Source organism: Columba livia, chromosome 1, assembly GCF_036013475.1.
Source record: "Columba livia isolate bColLiv1 breed racing homer chromosome 1, bColLiv1.pat.W.v2, whole genome shotgun sequence".
Lineage (NCBI taxonomy): Eukaryota > Metazoa > Chordata > Aves > Columbiformes > Columbidae > Columba > Columba livia.
The window spans coordinates 93819240-93839003 of record NC_088602.1 but is presented as its reverse complement, the minus strand read 5'-3'; the positions used below and the strand labels follow the sequence as shown (position 1 = coordinate 93839003).

Below are 19764 nucleotides of genomic sequence, written 5' to 3'. Positions count from 1 at the left end.
TTATTCTAACATAATTCTGACTTTCTTGCTACACGAAGTTACACATGCAACTGCTATCAGGTGGCTAAATGCAGAGTTTATAGTGAATTAATATTTTAGCTAAAAATCTAAGACTGGAAACTTTCTGACACAGTGAGACCATATATATAGCAAGTCTCAGTGTATGAAGTATGTAAAAGAAGACTGTGCATTGTTCTTTAAGTACTGAAGAGCAAGGGGGGACAATTATTTTTAGAAAGGGGAACAAGGGCATAGATGCAAATGTTTATGAACTCTATTCAGTTAAGTGCTAAGATCAAAAATTCTTACTTCTCTGTGAAAACGATGCCCGCATTCTAGTTCACACATGTCTCTGCTTAGGTCATCGTGACATATTGTGCAAGGATCATCTCTGGAGGCCTATACATAAAATACTAAGTTATTTGAGAACTAGCAGCAATTAATCAGCAAATTCTAGTAAGTTAATCATGTTACTAATTTTAACCAAGTATATTGAAGCTTTTGTACACAAAATGAACAAGCCAATTATTTTGTCCAGCAATACTTTGATTATTTCATGTCTTATAAGAAGTACGTGGCAACTTTTCATTGAAACACTGGAGAACTTACTGTATAGTCCAGTTTTTTCCATTTAGATTTAGGTGTTGCTCCAACATTTCCCCAGGGCTGGAGATTGGGCTGAGATGGATTTTTACTGGAGGCATTTTTATGCACCAGTCTTGCCTTGGGTGGGCTGGGCACGTTCTCCTCTGCAGGTACCTCCCGACTCCGAGCTCCAGTCTGCACTGGTGAAGCAGGGGACACAGATGTCACAGGTTTCCCTGCTGAAGTCGGTGCCTAGGGAGGTTTTGGAAAAGAATTCTGAGCAAGTTTGTATTTCAGAGCTTGACAGCAAAGGGAAGTTTGCATTATTTTCTGGACGGTGCTGCGCTCTTTGCTCTGTCAGAGATGCGCAGCAGAAAAGGCTGCAACTGCGTACAGCACCGTACCTTACTCTGCTGGTCCAGAATGAGTTCTGTCACTCTGCTTAGAACTTCATCCAAGCTCAAACCTGACAATGTATTCCCATTTCTTCTTTGTATGTCTTTTATGAAGCTGATCAAGTCTGAACTGAAGGGACAAAAATGACATAATTGCTGACTGGCAATAACACGGCTGTTATCAGCATTAGAGAACGCTGTAGCTTCCCTGTTTGATTCATTTGATTCACAACAGCAGAGCCTTTAAAAGACACTGCTCAAATGAACTATAGCAGGTACCTGCTTTCCCATACCTCTGAATAAGCTAAGATCTAGCTACCTTAATCATTAAAAACCAAAAAACAACAACAAAAAAAACAACCCACCAAACAGCAAAAAAAACCCACATCAAAACCAACCAAACACACACCACAATAAAACAACACTACTACTTCTATTTGCTGGTGGCTCCAATTAGGAAAAAAACAACACACGTAACACCGTAGGTCTGTTCCCTTAAGGAACGTCCCACTGAATGGGAGGGGAGGAAGAGAAACAATGGGTATTACTGTTCTTATCAAACAGGAACCATATACTAAGAAATCAGCTCTTTCTGTACTCTATCATTGGATGTTCAGAGCTTCTGCTAGCCAATGTAACATTATACACATTAAAAAACACACCTGCTATAGTTGGGGAATATACTCTGTAGACGCACAATAATATTTTCAAATGCTTTTGGAATCATTTTGTTGTTTTGAAGTCCAGAAGGCCTTGGCTGTACAGCTGTGTCACCTTGGTGGCTCTGGTTTGGCTGGGCATTCTGAGTTTTATTTCCTGAAATCCCTGACGGGCAAGCTGCTGAAACTTTATCAGAGTATGATCCCTCCAGAGATGTGGAGCACGTTTTCACTGATCCACCACTTGCAGAACAAGACTTAGAACTTCCGTGCGCTGGCCGAACTCCGGCCTGTGTATTACATGAAGCGTGTGTCAGACTTGGATCTTCAGAATTTGAAAATGCAGGAAGTAAATTAGGATGAGCAGATGCAGAGGAATATGTGACGATGGCTGGATCACTGGCTGGAGCTCCGCCTTTTCTTGCCTAGGAAATAAACACGTTTCACAGGAAAAATAGTGATCAAAATAAATTGAGCAGAACTCTCAAGCATCCGCAGCATGAACTATGCTCCATGTGGTCATGCTAAGGAACTGGAAGGTCACATCAATTTAACTTGCATTACCTAGGTAAAAATATTGCACAAAGATGCTCTTTAATTGGTACTATGTATAAATAACCTGTCTGAAATGGGATTAAATAGGACATCAGATATGCAAACTGTTCCTTCAGCTTTTTCTTGCTTTGCTACAGAATGCCTGGCTGTTAGACAGATGTAAATTGTACAGAAGTATAGCTTGAGGTTGGGGGTAGAAACATAACTGCTTCAAATAAATGCCATCAGTTTGAAAAGACAAAATTCACTGCTTTTAATGGATTACCTAATCTATATATAATCCAGTGTAATTTTTTTTAAACAGAAACACATGTCAGCTATAGTCATCATCTTGAAAAACTTGGAGCTGACATGATCCAGGAAGGCTTCTTTTTGCACTAACGCCTCTCTTCCATAAATGGAAAGAACTGCTTCAAATAAGTTCAGTTGTTTGACCCCATGACTGCAGTTTGGTTCAGAACGTGCCTGCTCTAGGCAGGTTGCTTCCTAACAGAGCTAAAATTCTACATTTCTTCATAGAAAAACCTCCTGGTTCTTGTTCTGCGTTCTTTAGTTTAACATCCTCTTGAATCAATGTTTTTACCTTCTCTGTGAAGGTGTTTAATTAATTAACAGAATTAATTAAACATGGAGAAGAAGGGTTTTCATCAAATCTTTTTCGTTTAGACTCAGTATTTGCCTATTGAAGTCTTCTCAAAGCTGAAAGAATTGCAGATCTCTCTTCTAAAAGGTTACTCCTGTATTACTGCAGTAAAAATAGATAGCAAATGCAGAACAAGGGGCTCAAAAGTCACTCTTGCCCAGCCTGTAAATTGATGATAACCTAAGGATAGTGACAAAGTTATCTATATGTTCTTAAGAGTTCTGTGCCAATAAGTAGAAAGGAGATACCTAGAAATCAGTGGGGAAGAAAAGGCAGACAAGTAACAGTTATCTTCTCCTGCATAAGCCCAGAAATACTGTAGTAACAATCACAAATCTGCAGTATTAGAACAGAGCCTGAAATCTAAATTATACTGAAAAGAAACAAAAAAAGAAAACATGACTTTCTGTAGAGAATATACGCTAAAAAGTTGTGTGTCATCTTCAGTGAATTCAGGGATTTAATTTGTGTGTGTACTATAAATGTGTTTTACTTACTGAGTCCATAATCTCCCCTATTCTGAGAGATGACCGAACCCTTTTTTCCTGACTCCAAACTGTCCCAGGTGCAGTGGTTTCTGGCCGCTCTTTGTCTGCAGGACTGGGTGCCAGCTCTGTGCCCTGCTTTCACTGTCACCCTCACCAAATGGCAGCACGCAGCTGGGTTGCGCCGCCACTGCGGCGGCTACCTTGGCCGTCAGTGTTTTATCACTGTCACACGCCTCCCCACCAGCAGGCTGATGGGCAGTTCAGGGAGTACTGACTTGCGCTGACTTGGTCCTTGCAGCAGGAACAACTGCAGGGTCTGGAAGTAACTGACATGATTTGAGCAAAGCATTTGTGGAACTGTTGGCCCATGAGAAAATGGTTTTATATAGTATTTATCTGGGATGTTGTCATTACAGATGCATTTCCATAAATGGCCATACTCCATCTAGTTCCTAACAGATACGACTGGAAGTTGATTTTGGTATTCGTAATCAATTACACATGTTGGTGCAATGGGCTCTGCAGAGTTTGGTGCTACAGGGAAGTCACGATATACAGAAACATTAATCCCAATTCAGACAGAACATGAAGCATTTTGAAGCTAAACAGCTTAAGCCTATCAACAGACTTCAGAATGTGATTTTCACTGGGCCTCGTCATGTTTATCTGCAGTCCCTTTCTCCTTCTGAACATTATCTGGACCTATGGAGAGCCAGATCACTTTGTATTCAAGGCTATACATTCAAGTTCTTCACATATGTGCCCTACAACAGACAGCTGTGCCAATCCAAACTTAAAGAACTTATTAACAAACTGCTATCAGACGCAAGGTACTTACTAGGACACAGGGAGGAGAAGGGAGCTCCACAGTTTCCATTTTAGTGAGGCAGTTCTGTACACCATTTTTCACCATCTGAATTTTTTCTTCATACTCAGCCTGCAGCAAGAAAACAAATTATCCTCCACATCATGAACTAAAGCTCCTTCTTTATTGAAAATGGCATTAACACAAGAACTTTTTTGCAAAATGCCAAAGACACCAGGTGTTTCAAATGGAGACCTAAGGTTGCCATTTGCTATAGAAACATAGATCTGTATTTTAAAAGTACTTGCTTTGTGCTTGAAAGGGTTTGGGAAACCCTTTCTAGTTCTTAAAACTCAGCCTAGACATTTTACATCTTTTCAGAGAGTTTTCAAAGAAGTTGCGTGGATTTCTAAAGCTAAAAAATACAGAAGAACCAACAGACTGGACTTGTTAACGTGGGATACAGTTCTAAAGGAAGAGTGTAAAGGACAGATTTTTGCCTTTATAAAACTGAAGATATTCATTGTATCTTAATTATACTTAAGTAACCTGGACTTGAAATTGTCTTTCTTTGTATTTAAAATAAATGCAGCACAGAGTTTGGAGGACAAGCCACTGGTGTTTTAAAAAAAAGAAATGCAGAATTATTAATGTATTTATTTTGGTTTAATTTCCAAAGTTTAGTTTAAAGGCTGTTAAGAGAAATTAAGGCTTACCTCTACTTTCTCCAGTTGTTTCTTCACATTTGAGATAAATATTTCCCAAGAATCAATCTGTGACTTCAACTTAGGTGCTGCTGAAGGCAAGCTGCTGAAGTATTCAAGATTTTCAGTTAAACTGCAACATTCCCATTATTTTTGTTTAAGACCAATGGTTTTAGTACAACAGTTCCTTCCCCTACCAACTCAATCGCAGTTAAAAACTTCCAGCACTTTTGAGCTGAAATCAGTTAAATTACTGGTACTTAGATCCTATCCAATCTTACAAGTGGACTCCTCAAGCATTTTGCAGCAACATGAAGACAGGGAAAGAAAACATGGTGGAAGTTTTCAAAAAGGTAACACTAGGGGCTAAATTAGTTCCTTGGAAGGAAGAAAACAACGTTGTTGCACACACCCAGCAGTTTTGTTTGCACTCCTCTATGTACATCACAGCCTTTTTTCCCAGTGATACTGTGCAAGAGCAACTAGAATGTTCCCAGTAGCCAGATCTTCCCTGGCTAAGAAAGAATAAGACAAGCAGCTTGCTCCTGCTGAACTATCACACCTTGGTAATTTCAGACTAAGAAGAAATTCAGCTGCAGGAAAGCTGCATTTAACTATCCTATTTCTACATAAGGGGCTCCTTATGAGCAAAACTCACTTGTCTACTTAAATGACCGTGATTAAACATTCAGTAGTTGTGTTTAGCAACCAGTAGTACCGAAATCTCTGGTGTAAACTCTCCATACCTGCTCAATGATTTCAGCATCTTGAGATTTGCTTCTGCATTGGCAGCTTTGCCATTTAGCTTGTATACTTCAGTTTCCTTCCAGTTTTTGAGTACTGATATCTGCAACACAACATAACTGTTTAAGGAAAAAGAAAAGTGCAATAACAGCACTGCTGTAGCACAAGGAATAAAACTTCAAAATATATTTTAACAAGCATCTGAAACAACAGTTTGATGACACAGAGTGCAACTACAACACACAACACAGAGTTCTCATGGTGAGGAATTTCAGGTGGAATTAACAGCTCTGGCAGGCCTTCGGGAGGATAAAAAGGCTGCATTCACTTCAACCAACAGTAGAAAGTTTCCATACATGTTTCATTTGCAACTAATCCTATAAGTGTGTGTGTGTATATATACATATATATACATACACACACACACACTCAAAGTGATTAAGGCAGCTTTTTAAATACTGCGTGGTTGAAGAGTAACGTGGACCAATAATCTAATCTTTTTACAAAATCCTCCTGCAGGTAAGACAGCCTTCAAGCCCTTCTAAAGAAGGGAGAATTGTTAATGACATCCCAAGTATTTCCAGTATAAAACACACCGGTTTAGGAAAAAATCTTGGTATTTATCAGTAGTGTCCTCCTTTCAGTGAAACACACAAGTCAGTTGTCGCATTCTGATTCCGCCTGATTAAGAAGTAGCTATATATTCACTAACCATAACTTACTTTTAGCAAGGCACTTTTAATGTTCCTATGGTTAATTCTTACTAATGAAATCCATTAATTTCAAGGATAAGTACGAAATGAGTTACTAATTTTATTTTGTTTGGGGCAAGACTACATGCCCCAAATTCTGTGCGCTTTTAATCCTGGGCTATAACAATAACAATAACAACAACGTGCCTTGATGATCTGCAAAGTTTTGGAGGATGACATCACAACAGCACTTGTCAGTATCTGAATAACACTTTGGATATACACTTATGAAAAGTTTTAGATGCTATTTAAAAAGCACATTGTTAGACAAGACTTTACCAGCTATCTTCCCCACCTATTATCAGCACAAATGATCCAAGCTCTAGCAAAAGTGTTGTAAGGTTTTTATAGTCTGTACCTCTGCTTTAACAGCTCTTTTCACACACTCCTGGCAGTCATCTTGACTCTTTTTTATAAGCTCTTCCAATTTTACTTTATCATTAGCAAATTTATTACTGTGAAATAAAAAGAAGTTAAATATTTGAGTAACGTTTACAACAGAGCAGTAGTTAAAATTTAGGGCATTTCAGAGGTTTTCTACAGCTATAACTTCTCTCTACTTTGGAACAATTTCCACGTACAGCCTGTGCCTTCAGGTACAGTATCGTGCTGGCGCAGCCAGGCTGCTGGCTCCACGGACACAACCTTGGGACTTCTTAAGCACATCTCACTGCACAACCTAAAAAGCTGACAGGCGTTTAACTACTGCAGTCATGCAAGTGTAATTGTTCTGAGCCTGATCACATATGTGAAGAATGCATCTCTAAATGAAGCCCTGACTTTATACCACGTGCAGATGAGTAACTTTTAGAAAAAGTTTAGATAGCCTTATATGTATTTAGGACTATAAGTGTTTGAAGATCTAAAGCTACGTGCAATGGTTCAGTATGTCTGTACCCCACCCAACCTCTACTCTGTGCTGTAGGACACAGCAGCATACAATCAAGGGAAATGTGTGAGAGTATTTTGAAAACCCAGACTTTTATTGCTCTGAATATCTAAGAGAAAATAATATTTACTTATGATAGGTAAAAGTAATCTAACTGAGAATAAGAGATATAGGATAACGTGCTTCTTTCTTCTAATCCTTCACCCAGAGCGAAGCAGACAACTCCAGTTAATGACGAGTAGAAAAATGTTGCTGAAGGGTACAAGAGTTTTACCTGGTTTCCAGATATGTATTTAAATATCCATTATACTTCTTCTCCTTCTCATCTATGGTCCTTGAATACCTACAAAAATCAAACATTCAAGCTTGTTCTGAAAAATGTTCAGAAGCAAATATGTGACACATTCCTCTACTACCATAGTGACCATTATGTAGCAGTGACAGTCTATATGTTTTATATGCTGTTTAATACTAGAAGTGCATTTAAATGTATTCCTCATTAAGCAGTAATTAACATAAAAGCATGCCAATGATTTTTCAAGAGAGATTTGGCCCAAACTACTCAGACTGAAGATAAGAGAACAGCATTCAAGGACAGAAGTCTTCCCAGGTCTGTAAACTGAGAGAACACTAAAAATATAGTAGGAATTATCAAATCTGATTAGAAAAATTATTGCTAAGTCAGACAGTTTCATCAGTTATCTAGAAGCTATTTTAAATGTTTACACGTAACTTGCCAAAACATCAAAATATAAAAGCAGACATAAATATTTCGGCCTATTACAGTGATAAAACATATAGCTGGTTACACAGTTACTTAAAGATTTCTGAAGTCTTTAGAATGTTTAGGGAAAAGCTACTGATAATATTTCCTCAAATGACACGTGATTTATTTTTCAGTACATCAGTGATGTGATCTCATGGATGCTTGTTGACTATGGTGGAAGTTGACTGAGGTTGATTGTTGCTACTCCAGAGCCAGGAGAACAGCTGAGTTTGCTGCACACAGGGTCATGATCGGACTCACACATTGATATTTTCAATTTAAGTTCCATGGGAAGTGCTGCAGACTGCTGGATGGGTAAAAAACCCCACAAAATACACACAGCTATGTGGTTCTTGCAGTTTTACTTGAATCTGAGAAATGAATGACGAGACTAGAAAAGAAGGAAACACACATCCTTGGATGACCCTCAGCCAGTTCTGCGGCAGGACAGACAGAAAGCGTGTAAGAAAAACAGATGCAGACCAGAGTTTGGTTGGGTTGATTTCTCAATAGAAAAAGGAAGAATGAAAATGGAAATGAAAATTTAAACCTAATTCTAATGCAGTAGAAGAGCACGCTGAGGAAGCAATAAGCAATGGGAAGTCATGCAGGAGAACAGGAAAAAGCCATGCAGATCTGAAGGACTCTGGAAAACGTGGGAAGATCTTAAATAGTGAAGGAATAGTAGTTGTTAATTAGGTTAAATAAAGTTTTTTGTAGAACCTACTAACAGTAGCTCTAATCCAAGAATTGCAGAATGACACAATCAGGGCAACAAGTTTGCGTTTTCACTTTGCATACATCTTAGAATCAATACATACTGAAACTTCTCATAGTCTATCAGAAATAACTGTATTTAATGCTGCTTAAAAAAAAAGTCAAACGAAGGGAAAGTAATGTAAATCTGTATATAAAATTAGTACCTATCATTGGTATCTGTATGCTTTTTAGCTGTGCTCCTTAGTGCTTTTAAGTTCTCCTTATTTTCTTTTTTCTCCTGTTGCCATTTTTTCACTTTTATTTCTAAGTCCTGATGAAGCCAGTCCAGTTCATTCTTTGATACCTAAAAGCAGAAAATAAGAAAACATTATTTCTAAAAATATTATTGTATTCAAATGCAAGTTAGAGCAGATTGCTGACACTTATGATCAAAAACTAAGCCAGTAAAAATTACAGTTTTACTAGTGCTTGATTTACTGTTCTAGTTCAGGTGTCTAGTGTGGGCAACATACTCATAAATGCTTTCCTGCCATGACCTGCACACCTGATTTACATAGTTGGCTTCAGAACACTTGCAATCCTGTTTTGCAGTCAGCTAAAAGAAGAAAAACAGTTCCATGGTGTCACAAACACATACTGAAATCCAACTCAAAATCCAGCTCAAAATAAGAGCTGACACTGTTGTTTCAGTATTAACAACTGGGAAGTTACAATTCATAACAGAGCAAGACAGAAGTGAATCTTATGGCTGCCATAACTGCTTAAAAAACAAAGTAGCATCAATACATCACTGGGAAATATTTATATATATATTTTTTAAAGTGCCTACAATGCTCCTGGACAAGTTCATCCGCCTGGCATAGTGCCATGCTTTCAGTTCAAAACCTTTCGACCAAACACCCAAACAGAAAAACAGATGTGAGACTCCATCATCCCTCATATTAAAGGCTGTCAGGCTACTCGCAGTTGATGCCAAAGCTGAAATACAGCAGCTCCCAAGCTGCAGTACATGAGTTTACTCCACCACATAATTGAAAACAAAATACATCAAACTGAGATTGAATGACAGTCCCCATCTTACTAAAGATTAAAGACAGAGCATGGGGAGAGATGGATTTGGTCTCACTTGAATTACTTCTTTTTAAATGAAAAAATCCCTTCTCATGTAGACAAATGGGTAGCCTGCAGCTTCTACAGCTTTAACTATAAGATTAATCAAGTCAAAGTGATAACAGGCTGATAGCATTGTCTGGGGACTACTGCTCTTGCTCCCAGATATTTTCAAGGAAAAAAAGCCTGTTAAGAAACCCAACAAACCAAGAAGGAGCGCCAGCAGTGCAGTGCTTTTTTTGTTCTCAGATTGAACCTAAAACAACACCTATCCACTAGATGGAGGCAACCAACATCCAGTGTGTTTGAGTGTGTGGGAAGGAAGATGACACACCAAGGTTGTGAGGTTTGCTGGGTCAGACCTCGCAGCACTAAGGACCACCAGTCGAGCTTCACAAATACTCTTGATCGATTACAACCGATCTCGTGAGCCACGGCAGTCTGTCCCACCACGTCATGGGTGAACACTTTACCTCAGTCTCTTCAACACTCTTTTTTAGGAGCTCCTTTACAGCACCGATTTCCTCCGAGCTTCGGCTTTGTAACTGTTCGTATTTTTCCTGTGCTTCTTTAAGTTGCTCTTTTAACACCTGATGTTCTTTTTCCATACGTAAAATATCTCCCTAAAAAGAAAAAAGTTACAAAAACCAATCTGCTATCTCTTACTATAAGGCAGCAAACATTCATGACATCTAAAAGGAACAGTCTGCTGTCAGCTGAGATTCAAAATCTTGCATGTGGTTGGGGTGGGGTTTTGATTGTTGGTTGGTTCAGGGTGTGGGTGGATGTTTAAGAGGAAGTTGTGTAACAGTTTCAATCCAGCTCGGAAACGAACCTTCCTGTCTGACCATGAACGGAATACAACAAGTTCGAAGGCCACATTTTCTCAATTGTATCTCCTGGTACAGACTTAAGATTACCCTTAACCTCAGCCTAAGCTGTCTGTACGCCCAAATAGAGTATTTAAATCAAACCTCGAGATTTTTGGAGCGGAAATACTATATTTCCATAAAGCATACTCCAGCATCTGAACAGCTACAGAGCAAAGCCCCAAAGCCTCCTCATTTTGGGCCTATGTGAAGTTTCCAAGAATAACATCATAGTATAGAGTCCAAAGTGAAGCGGGGAAGAAGAACCCAAAACAACCCCCAAAACCAACCACACACACACACACCACCAAACAAACCAAAATAAAAAAATCTGTTAAAACATGTCATTTTCAGGGAATCTTTGTCTTTTCACTATTAAATTTTGGAGTATTCCTTAACCTTCTTCATGAGAAATAGAAACAAATACATAGGTAACTTACTTGTTGCATTTCAAATGGGTGAAAAGGCAAGGTATTAGTTTCCCTATCAGCTACTTCATGATTTACCTAGAATAGAAAGAATCATTAGTTGATTAAAAAGCTTTCCAGTTTATACACGCAACTGCTAGGTCAGCTCTGTTTTGGATCTTTTGCACCTAAACCTATATTTTACAAATCCAACTTCATGATGAAGTAGGTTTGCCTACAATATACGAAGACACTATGCAAGTGTTTCTGAAAAGGACTTCAATCTATACTGAAAAGCCTTTTTTTTGGTCATGATCTCTCCCTAGTTTAATTGACCATGAAGTATTTATACTGAGAACAGTTCTCTGAGTCTTTAAAACACACAGCTGTGCTCTCAATGTCTGAGAACTTAAGACTTGCAAAACCAGCATCTGGCAGCTCACTGAGGAGCTGTGTTGTCTCCTCCTAAACCCAGGATCTGCTACCCAAGTGCCTGTACTTAGAAGGAGCTGGACTCAGCGACCTTCAGACTCCCTGCCTGTTCTTCCTCCAGTGCCACCCATCAAGGACCTGCTGAAAGAACTGAAGTTTAAAATCTAATCACGCAACATATTCAAGATCCAGTTTATCATGTTGCCATTCTAATAGGCTACTAAAAATCATAGCTAGGTAATGTTAAATGCCTTGCTCTACCCTGCTTTAGCAAACAGAAATGTATTTGTTCCTTAGAGATCTTTTGATCTCTGCTAACCAGAATTCACTAAATTGAAAACTGTTGCCTCTCCTGTTATCTCTTTGTTGAACATGTTACAGAAATCTCATTTTAAAAGCCCAGTCAGCCTAGTAACAAAATTCATCTGCCAAGACTGATGGGAAACTAACTCTCAGCAACTGCCCAGGAAAGATTTAAAGCAAAGTTTTGTATACAAAACAAGTTTGAAAAAAAAAATTAAAAGTTAACATTTTCTTAATTTAGAAAGCAATAATAGAGACACCTATTTATCTTACAGCTATAAGCAGCTATTCCTCCCTTAATGACAAGAAACAAGTTAAGATGAGGAACTCTTCCCTCTAGCATGTTCGATAACTCTCATAAACGCATGTGTGAAACTGCCGTACCTGTAACCCCTAGAAGCCACCATCCTAACCCAAAACTGTTTCTGTAACAAATGTGGATGTGACCCTTGTCTTCCTCTGTCACTTGAAGTGTGTCTTCACAAGTGGTACGTGCTGATCTAACTCTGGGGTACCGTTACAGAGTGAAGGCTCCAGCCCCTCGCTGATCAGCTGCGTGCCCTGCGCCTTGCAGGGTGTTCAGCAACACCCCTCTGCCTGCAGCACTAAACTATGAGGTTGGTTTTTTACTTCAGGAGGGAAATGTGAGGGAGTGTCTCCCTGAACACACCCTACAGCTCAGTTACCACTTTAAGACCACAAGAGAAGCATCAGCCAGCAATTGTTGGAGTGTGCAAACTATCTAAAGGCTAAAATATACTGAAAGTTAAAAAAAAAATAATTCAACTAATTAAAAAAGAAAAAAAGATGGCACAGAAAGACTTTCCTCGGCATCTAAAGTGAAGTTTAAAATGATGCGCACCATTTCCCTCTGCTGATCCTGGGTCAAAAGATCTGTGAAAACTTCAGGCAGAACAAAATTCAGTGATCATCTCTTAAAAAATTACAAATGAAAAACAAGAGTTGTTGTAGAAAGTTTCAGCAACTTAAACTGAAAGTTCTAAGGAAGTTCCCAGTCTAACAAACACCTGAGTATCTATCTTCCAACTTGTGGCCTTTTCTTTGGAAGATAAGTCCTAGAGAATGCTAAATACTACTTTTAAGCTTCCTTACATTTAGGTGGCTGGAAGTATTACTTGAATATTTGCTCTTGAATCTCAACACAACATTTGACCCTTTGGGAAGTCACAAAGAAATCATTCAAAAAGGAATTGCACTTTCCAGTACTCAACACTCTCATTTGTCACCTAAGAGCACTCAAATAACGGTTCCACCTGAATTTCTTACCTGAACAGCTACCATTCTTGTATGAGGATTGTTCTTCATTAGATGTATGTCTCTGCTTTCTTTTTCCACCTTAATAACCTGTATACCACATTCAGCTTCATTTGTACTATTTGCAACACCAAATTTGTCTTCATAAAATGCATTATCTGAGTTCTCCGGCTGGCACGGAGGGTGTTCATACATTGGTGTTTCAGTTGGTATAAGGCTGCTGAAGTTGTATTTTCTGTCTGAAGCTGCAGATTCATCATTATCCTGATGAGCTTTACGATCAGCATAAACACAAGTAGGTTGCTTGGCAACATTTGACATGTGAGGCATTTGAGAATGCACTGGCAATATTCTTTCATACTGACAACCCCAGGAAGTCCGAGGCAAAAATATACCAGGATTTTCAGAATCAAAGCACGTTAGTACAAGGTCTGAAAACAATGACTCATTTTCTGTGGCATTAATACCCTGACTATGCAAGGAATGCACCAATTTACATGAAGTAGGAAGAGACCAGGGCAAATATTGTGGAGTCTCATAACCTGTTACTGTTAAGTCGTTAGGTGTTGATATAGGGGGTTGCTGAGGATAAGACAGTGGTTTGAATTCCTTAGCAGCTGGATTTAACTGTAGCTTTTTCTGGGAAGAATCTTCTTGCACATTACAGGCTAGACTGTTTTCTTCTTTGTTATATCCAGGCTCATTTCTGTTTGTATTTTCTTTAAGAAGAATTGCATGCTTTTTTAATCCAACAAGATTATCCACCATAATGAAACGAAGGGATTTCAGAAGAAAAGATTTCAGACCGCCTTCATCTTCTACAATCTTTCGAGTTTCTTCAGGGAAATGTTCATATTCCCCAATTAGTAATTTATTATCGATTTCCATAGGGCCATGTTCTTCCAAGATTTGAGAAAAATATCTTTAAACAAAAAAAAAAAAAGAGTTGTCATTATTCATCAAAGGTTTTTCATGTAATTCTAAAATTGTACTTCACATGTTATATTTTCACAATAATACTTAAAAGCAAACAGCTTCTACAACTACTGAAGAACAATCATTTGGAAGATGGTGTTCTAACTAAGCATAAAAATCTTCTGTAATACTCTTGCTTGTCCACACCTTACTAAAAACATGCAACTATTTCAAAGCTTTTCAAAAGCTTTTCAAAACTATTTCATAGCTTTATGTACATAGCTACATGTACCAGACCACCAGGACTCAAATTCTGGCCTTATTACATTATAAAAACTATGAAGTAATATTAAACCTTTTAAAGTGCTAAGCGCAGAAATGTATACATACTCATATAAGCTCTCACAGGTTTGAGCTGGGTTATTATCCAAAAGTCTTTGATAACTATTTGATATGTCACAGAGAGCTTCAAATTCCTCTAGTTGACTCTGAAGATATTCTGGGATTACAAATGGTTCATAAGGATTTGTAAAATCTCTGTAGCATTAAAAAAAAAAAAGAGAGAGGAAAGAAATAAATATTGCATATCAACAACAATTCTTGTCACTGAAAATAATTGCATTTTTCACATATACTAAAAACATTATACTGTATGGTAACCACATAGTGCTAAAAGTATACCTCAATAGCAAACTTTTTTTTGATGAGCAGAATAAACAGTATCCCCAAAATACTTAACAGTTAAACTTATTAGTTGACCTGCCACTAGCTAATAATAATCATAATCGTAGTAAGGCCAAGCTCTTGCCTAGTAGCTTTCACATCTATAAGCAAGAGCAAAATTTACAAATTCTTGTAAGAGCTTGACTCTTGATTAACACAAATTCTGAGCAATACACTACAGATTGACTCAACATCACAACCTTCTTGATACGGCACAGATGACAAAGTTCAGCTGTGACCAATGGAGTATGTAGAAACTTATCAAGTAATTTCTTGCTACATTAAAATGGAACACAGAGCAAGATCGATCTCACTTGAAAGAATAGCTTTTGGCCTAGAAGATGTACTGGGCTGCAGCCTGACACCTGTTTGGTTACCTGCTACATTGGTAAGAGCTTCAAAATTCTAATACCTCTTACGCCTGTCCCGGAAGCAGAGAAGTAATGGCTCTACACAAGCGTATAGCAGAAACACTTAATGTTAAGCCAGACTTGGTGTTTCTAAGACTCCTGTCCTCTCCAGTATCTGCAAAGCACTTCGGAGTTTGGCCAATAAAAGCAAAGATGCGTGATGGTACTTACAAAGTATTTTCTTCTATACGTATCTCATCTTCTTCCCATGCTGCTGTACTTACTCCACTAGATAATACTAAAACAGACTAATTAAAAACAGATTATTATTTTTCAATCTCACAAAAGTATATGCAAAATGTAAAGACTACGAGCAACTTATTTACACTGAACCTTCATATAACTTTATCTTGTTCAGATGCCATATTATGAACTGCAACACTTTTAAGTACTGTTATCAGTACTAAGTCACATCAAGAAACTTCCTAATTTAAAAATATTAATTCCTTCTTCGGAACTTATTCTGGAAAAAGAAACTGGGATGTTCAGCGCAGCCTCCCTCTTTTTTTACCAATCTCATCAAAATCCTAGACATGCCTGATTTTTCATGGAGTTTGAATTAATAAACAAACATTACAGCTTCATTTTGTTCACATTTTGTATCACTTCCTTCCATGGACTTTCTAGGAATCTCTTCCTATATGTTTGAGAGCCTTCAAGCTTTAATAATTCCATTACAAATAAGTCTGAGCCATCCCTGGTTCCACATGGTTTTAATATTATGTTCACTATTACTAATGTTTTAGTTGTCTTTTAATTTTTATTGTCTAATAATTTTAGAAACAGACAGACTTGTATAAATGTATCCAAGCTAGAAAAAGAAAAACCTGGCTCATAAGAACAGGAAAAATCCTAAATTTACTCTTGAAATTCTAGTAAAACTACAAAAAGTTGGGGGCACAGAAGAAATAAAGAAGATTTTATCTGGAGATTTCAATAAAGCAAAATCCTACAAAAGCAGGACAAAAGACAGTATAAGTTTCAGGTAGTACATTATTCCTAGCAAAATCTATAAAATACTGGACAACTAATAACATGGCAACAAATGGCTTGCATCTTCCATCACTGATACACCCATAAAATTATCAGAAAAGGCAGTTAAAGACGCCATTTCAGATCTATTTCATGAGGTGTAAGGACACATTTTTCTTTCTCAAAATGACTGATAAAGTGTCCTTCTCCAAATTTGCTATTTGTCAGTGCAAAAGGAAATGGAGCATAATGTATTAATTACTTAGCGCAGTTAGTGTGCTGTATTCACAGGTGGTTTTTTTCGTTCTTCCATATGGGAAATTAAGATCAAAACAGTTATTCAGGATGAAGATAGTGAATAGATTGAACATATTGTTATCCAGTCAGAGCCAAACTCTTTTTTCCAAGTATAGAAATACATTTTATACTGACAAATCCATATTTTAACCAAACAAAACTGTATTAATTGCATCTTAACAGTAGTATTTTACTTCAGGAAAAACTACTTCAAGAATGAGTCTCCATAAGGAATTTAAGAAAACAGCCTCTATACATCTGAATGCCAGCAGTTCTAAAAAACCTGTTTGTAGTAAGGAGCTAAAAAGTTACCAACCCTCGAGTCTTTTGAGTTTTTCTTCCTGTTTTTGTTTTTGACTTTGATACCATTAGTCTGAAACAGAAAAAATAAAGTCACTGTGGGGTTTTTTATTATTAGAATAAAATTATGATGCATTTCCAAAACCAGTGTATAAAAGTTTCATATTAAAATTCACATTCTGTTTTGGCCAGCAAGAATTACAAGGTTAAGCACACAATCTTTGCACTCTTCACTCACGCTGGAAAACACAAAAAGCAGCAGAGCTTTGCAAGACTTTATCCATTTTGTTCCTTTTCACCATTTACCTCTTTAAATGCATAGAACACTGATTTTTAAAAACAGTATGTTCTGTCATTTTAGTATTTCAGATGCTTACTCCTTAGTAACAGCTGAAATTGCATATTTAAGCATCTGTGAAACCCCCCACACCAGTTTCATTTGGGGAATAAGAAGCAAACAGAACTGTCAGAAAACTGAAGGGACCAAAACATTTACTATATGCAATGACGAAGGAACTAACATGCATCTTTGCTTTTTAATAGGACTGTGATTATAGATTGACATAACACTACTAACAGTAACTTAACAGTGTATTTTAGGATAGAACTAACACTGAAATAGAAGTAGTTTTATTGTAATGGCTTTCATGTCATTCTTGGATTTCCACTTCATGAAATGAAAAAGCAAAGGATTTCACGTCTTATTAAGATGTGTATTAATTAGTTAACAGTAAAGATTTATTTTGTATCAAAAGTAAATCTTGGCTTTGACCAGATAAATTTAACTGCAGGCTAGAATAATTTTAAATGAGAGTGCTTCAAACACATAATTAACTGAAATACATAATATACTTCTACCAATTAGAATGGATTTTAATTAAGATACTAATCAAAAAGTGATTCAGAATGATGTACAGTTTAAGACTTATGGGTTGAATCTTAGAAGCATCTATTTATTTTAATGAATAAATGCAAAATACGCCTAACCCATTTTACTTTCCTTGCTGGGGGAACAAATGTCATAATCCTAGCCTTACAATGTAGGTAAAGCTGGGTTACGCTACCTTCCCATTCATTGCTTTGGACGGTAAAACACACAGTACAATTAGTGTCCAAAATTATGCAGGTTCAAGTCAAGCACACTCAAGGAAGAATCACAGCTCAAGTTCAGTTGTCATAGTAAATACACAGATACAGCAGTTAGTAAGAGTCTCTCTGTAAATCGGGCACTTTTTTTTTCCTTTTAATTCCCCGATGATACTTTTAGAAACACATTTTTAAGGTTAACACCAAACTGCTGTTATCAAGTAATATGTAAATGCTATTTCCACACACCTTTTTTGCCTTATTTTCCCTATCCAAAAGAGGCAATATCGCACATGTGTGTACCCTTCTCATCTGCATCCTTGAAATTCTCATAACCTAAAAGGTATCTTCGTGTTTTAACCGAAAGAAAACCCTAAACAAGTATTTTACTGATGGGAGTTTAGGAACAATGGTATGCAGTCTCCAAATGCTTTAAGAAAAGGGAGGGGTAGGGGGAGAAGACAGAACAAAAGAGTAGATTGCTAATCAGGTCTGAAGGATGATGATGTAAAATAAATGAAGAGACACAGCTCTCTACTCACTTTTGCACATTTTTAAAACACCACACCCACATTTGTTTCTGAGCTTATACCAAAGAGCCATTCAGTTCACTTACCGATATATTTTCATTTCCCTGCTTCTTTAATATAATAGTAGGGTCATCTATTGAAAAGATAATAAAGTTGCATCCATAAACAGAAACAGTAATATTTTATGTAACTTATAATTGTGAGCTACGAAATTATAGTAATAGTTATTATAATCCTTTATCAAACACCACCAAAGCATCTCAGAGACTGTGGCTGCAGAATCTTTGTGCTTAAACTGAAAGTTAAATACTTATTTTGTTTGTTAAATACTGATTTTGCTCGTTGCAGCACGTGAAACAAAACAGCAGAACGTAACCTAAAAAAGGGTGGCCTGACTTTTGAGGCCATCTTGCCTTTTAAGCACTGGTCACAGAAGATCCCATGTAATGAGGCGGTTCGTAGTTTGCTGAGGTTTCAGCCTTTTACAGAACTCATCACATGTGTCAAACAGACAACATGCAATACTTCTAAGAATGATGAGCTTTGCATACTTACCCATTTTATCAAAGAATTCATCTAAAGCTTGATGAAGAAATGGAAAACCTTCTCTGTTGTCTTCTAACAGCCATATAAAACAACGGGTTTTCTCTAGGGGTGGTTTTAAGAAATAATCACGAATTTCTTCATCTTCACAACTAGTAGTCACATAGTCAAATTTACTACCATACTTCTCATTCCAAAGTCTGATGAAAATAGAAAGGTCAAGCTCTTTTAAAAATTGTCCATATTGAAGAATAAAGTTCTTTGTAGCTGTCAGACCTAAACGAGATGAAAAAAAAAGCAACATTCCATTCCAGCTTCAGAGTTTTAGTGCTTACAGTGTGATATTCCTCTCCAAAGAGGAACAGTTTGTTCTAGAAATTAAATATACAGTAACTGAAATAGATCACATAAAACCTTTCGTATCTTGAAAATGGAAACAAAAATTATAACTGGGGTTGATATAAATTTTACTCTTAGTCAACATCAAATTATTATTTGTATAATAAATCTACATAAATTCCCTAAAGGATGCAGATGCAACAGAATAGAATTAAGAACCCAAATCTTGTCCAAGGTTTTAGTACCTTATTATTTATACAAATATAATCATTTAAGCTTATTCTGGAATTTAAAGACATTAAAATAAATCTGTTCAATTATCTCTCTCCTACACCCACAAAGCCCTGCCCACATTAGAATGCTTTACTTGCAGAGACAAGAGAGGTTGTTCCTGTGTTACCAATGGTCATACTTTCTTCTCTAGAAATCCTGGCTAAGGATCAAGTAAATGAAAAAGAGGAAAGTTTTACTTTACCATTTAAAATTAAGAAAGCAAGACTGGAAAAATAGAGAGGTTATCTTTTCATCTATAAACTGAAAAGTTACAA

The 19764-nt window shown here is 37.1% G+C and overlaps 1 protein-coding gene across 6 annotated transcripts in view; it reads right to left on the bottom strand.

The window, feature by feature from the left end:
* The window catches only part of TTC3 (tetratricopeptide repeat domain 3), a 65275-nt gene that overhangs the window by 1540 nt on the left and 43971 nt on the right, over positions 1–19764 (bottom strand). For 4 of the 6 annotated variants that reach the window (XM_065067687.1, XM_065067706.1, XM_065067694.1 and 1 more), the window contains 18 exons: positions 18890–19153; positions 18421–18467; positions 16735–16791; positions 15321–15397; positions 14407–14553; positions 13114–14023; positions 11125–11190; positions 10289–10438; positions 8909–9048; positions 7494–7562; positions 6689–6785; positions 5581–5681; positions 4847–4967; positions 4164–4262; positions 1643–2064; positions 990–1110; positions 610–837; positions 310–399 (listed from right to left, as the gene is read on the bottom strand). In XM_065067687.1, coding sequence (XP_064923759.1) covers positions 310–399; positions 610–837; positions 990–1110; positions 1643–2064; positions 4164–4262; positions 4847–4967; positions 5581–5681; positions 6689–6785; positions 7494–7562; positions 8909–9048; positions 10289–10438; positions 11125–11190; positions 13114–14023; positions 14407–14553; positions 15321–15397; positions 16735–16791; positions 18421–18467; positions 18890–19153 — 3206 coding nt within the window. The remainder of the gene's footprint in view (positions 1–309; positions 400–609; positions 838–989; positions 1111–1642; positions 2065–4163; positions 4263–4846; positions 4968–5580; positions 5682–6688; positions 6786–7493; positions 7563–8908; positions 9049–10288; positions 10439–11124; positions 11191–13113; positions 14024–14406; positions 14554–15320; positions 15398–16734; positions 16792–18420; positions 18468–18889; positions 19154–19764) is intronic. The other 2 variants (XM_065067717.1, XM_065067727.1) reach the window with 2 other exon arrangements.